Below are 2,194 nucleotides of genomic sequence, written 5' to 3'. Positions count from 1 at the left end.
CCTACAGTCATAGAAATGCCTAATTTATCCTTCAGTTGGATAAAATGAAAGAAACTATCTTTTCCGGAAGAAGAATAGTATATCTTAATTTAGCAACAAGACGAAACCATGAATTCCTCACCAAAGACAGCCCGATTTTCATCTCCTAAAGAAGTATGTTTGCGTAATCGTTTGTCATTCAAATTAACTGGTTTCTGAGCTTTGATCTAATTGCGTTTCATTAATAAATGCAAAATAAGTTTGGAAACAGTAAAGAAATCAAAGTGAAAATGTTTGAAGACATATATATAAGAACTTAAAAACGATTACGATTTGGTGAACTTTCTATTATTCGGTCCCTTTATCGAAAAATCGATAACTTTGTGTTTGACCTTTACTTTAAGTGTAAACATTTTTAAATGAGGAATGGAAAGTAACTGACAAGCAGATTCAGGTCATGCAATTCCCAATTAATTATATTTTCCTTAACTCGATATCGACAACATCTCAAATCTGAATTTGATTCATCTCTCTCTCTCTTTCTTTCTCTCTCTCTCTCCCTGCCTATTTGATAAACCTTTCTATTAGGCAGTAAAAGTATTTAACCCAAATGTATCATTCAAAATTCGAAAGTGACATTCCAAAGAAGTATTTTCCAGTGCAGATAATCTGGTCACTTTCAAAAGGTAATACCGACGAATCCTTTGATGAATTGCTTTTTGGGGAAAAAATATTGCCATATGAGAAGTACCGTAAACCGTAACTTTACAATTTATTATTTGTATGAAAGAAACAGTTTGTTTATGATGATAGGTTAAACTTTATGTAACAATTTTACAATTAAAGTTTGAAAGGCTATAAAGATATTGCCATTTTAACTGGGATAAGAAACATTTAAGAAAAAGAAACTTTAAATAAATTAGAAAAGCACGTTGAACAAGAATTGCCAATACAGTAAGAAAAATTTTGTAAGCGAATTTTTAATGGCTTCAGGAATTCCTTCAATTATTAAAACTTAAATTGGTTTATTCAACGACTTGAAGTGAAAAATTCTCAATGAAATTTAAATATATGGCGTAGTTCACACGCAGTAGCAATGCAAACCGTTTTGAAATTATCAATTGTCGCATGAAAATCACTTGTTTAATTATGGAAATCTAAAAAGAAAAGGGATCGACTGGATGAATGTGACGTAAACCGGAAATGTTTTGTTCTTTTCGTTTTATCTTTTATAAACCACTTGTTCACATTATTTTACGAGTTATTGCCCATTTCACGAAACAATTTACAATTCAATCCATTGTTTTCAATTTTCTGATTTCCTTCCGTTTGACTTCTTTTTCTGTTTCTGACTTTCTTCCGTTTATGATGGAGAAATTTTGCAGCACAAACAACGATTGTATTAATGTATGTGAGAGACATAAAAGGGAATCAAAATATGTTAATTTTAGAATACAAGTGTCCTTGTCTCTCTGCGGTACTTCAGGTACTCATACCTCAACAGAGAATGGTAATTAAAGAAAGGGCGTTGCTTATTCATCTTTGCCTGCTGATGTAAAAGTCGATGATAGATTTGAACCAATAGGATTCACCGTCAGATTCCGTATAAAAGAAAGCTCTTGCTGTAACTGAAATCATTTAGATGCGAAGTCATGACACAGTCACTCTCTTGCCTGTTCTCGTAAAATTCTCGTCCCCTGAAAATGGCATTGGCGACAATCGCTGCATCGGTTGTGATGTGTTGTTGTTTTTTGTTTTGCACATCGCATTACTGATGCGGCTTATTGCGCTTCTGCAACACAACAAATAAGCCAATCCCTTCTACGGCCTAGTAATAATGCTAGTAATATTTGCCGCCATCGATGTTTTTCAAATGACAGACTTGCAGCTTCAATGACCACATTCATGGTAAACTTCCTACACCTACTCGAAAGTTTTAACAATTCATACATTTCATCGAAATCCAGAATCTTAAGCTTCTATCTAAGAATCTTTTTCTCCTCCAAAATAATGAAAAGTAAATGATGGAAAAACAAAACAGACTAATCTTGACTGAAGCAATATCAAACTACCTAATGAAAATATGAATTCCCACATTGTCAGATGGAACAAATCCTTCAGTGATTCTTCCAATCTCAATATGAGTAGTTCCTGCTCCATCTCCACAAACTGCATGCATATTGACCCCCCTATTTTTTGACCTTCACATTCCTTC

The 2,194-nt window shown here is 33.4% G+C and overlaps 1 protein-coding gene across 1 annotated transcript; it reads right to left on the bottom strand.

The window, feature by feature from the left end:
- Positions 1 to 1,629: 1,629 nt before the first annotated feature.
- LOAG_14875 (hypothetical protein) lies at positions 1,630 to 2,158 on the bottom strand (the record flags this gene model as incomplete). Its single annotated transcript, XM_003150369.2, has 2 exons — positions 1,630 to 1,771; positions 2,052 to 2,158. 2 exons carry the CDS (start codon positions 2,156 to 2,158, stop codon positions 1,630 to 1,632), a joined length of 249 nt encoding a protein of 82 aa, XP_003150417.2.
- Between the last annotated feature and the right edge of the window lie 36 nt (positions 2,159 to 2,194).

The sequence above is a fragment of the Loa loa genome (genome assembly GCF_000183805.2).
Source record: "Loa loa unplaced genomic scaffold supercont3.800, whole genome shotgun sequence".
NCBI classification, from domain to species: domain Eukaryota; kingdom Metazoa; phylum Nematoda; class Chromadorea; order Rhabditida; family Onchocercidae; genus Loa; species Loa loa.
This window is presented reverse-complemented; position numbering and strand designations above follow the sequence as displayed.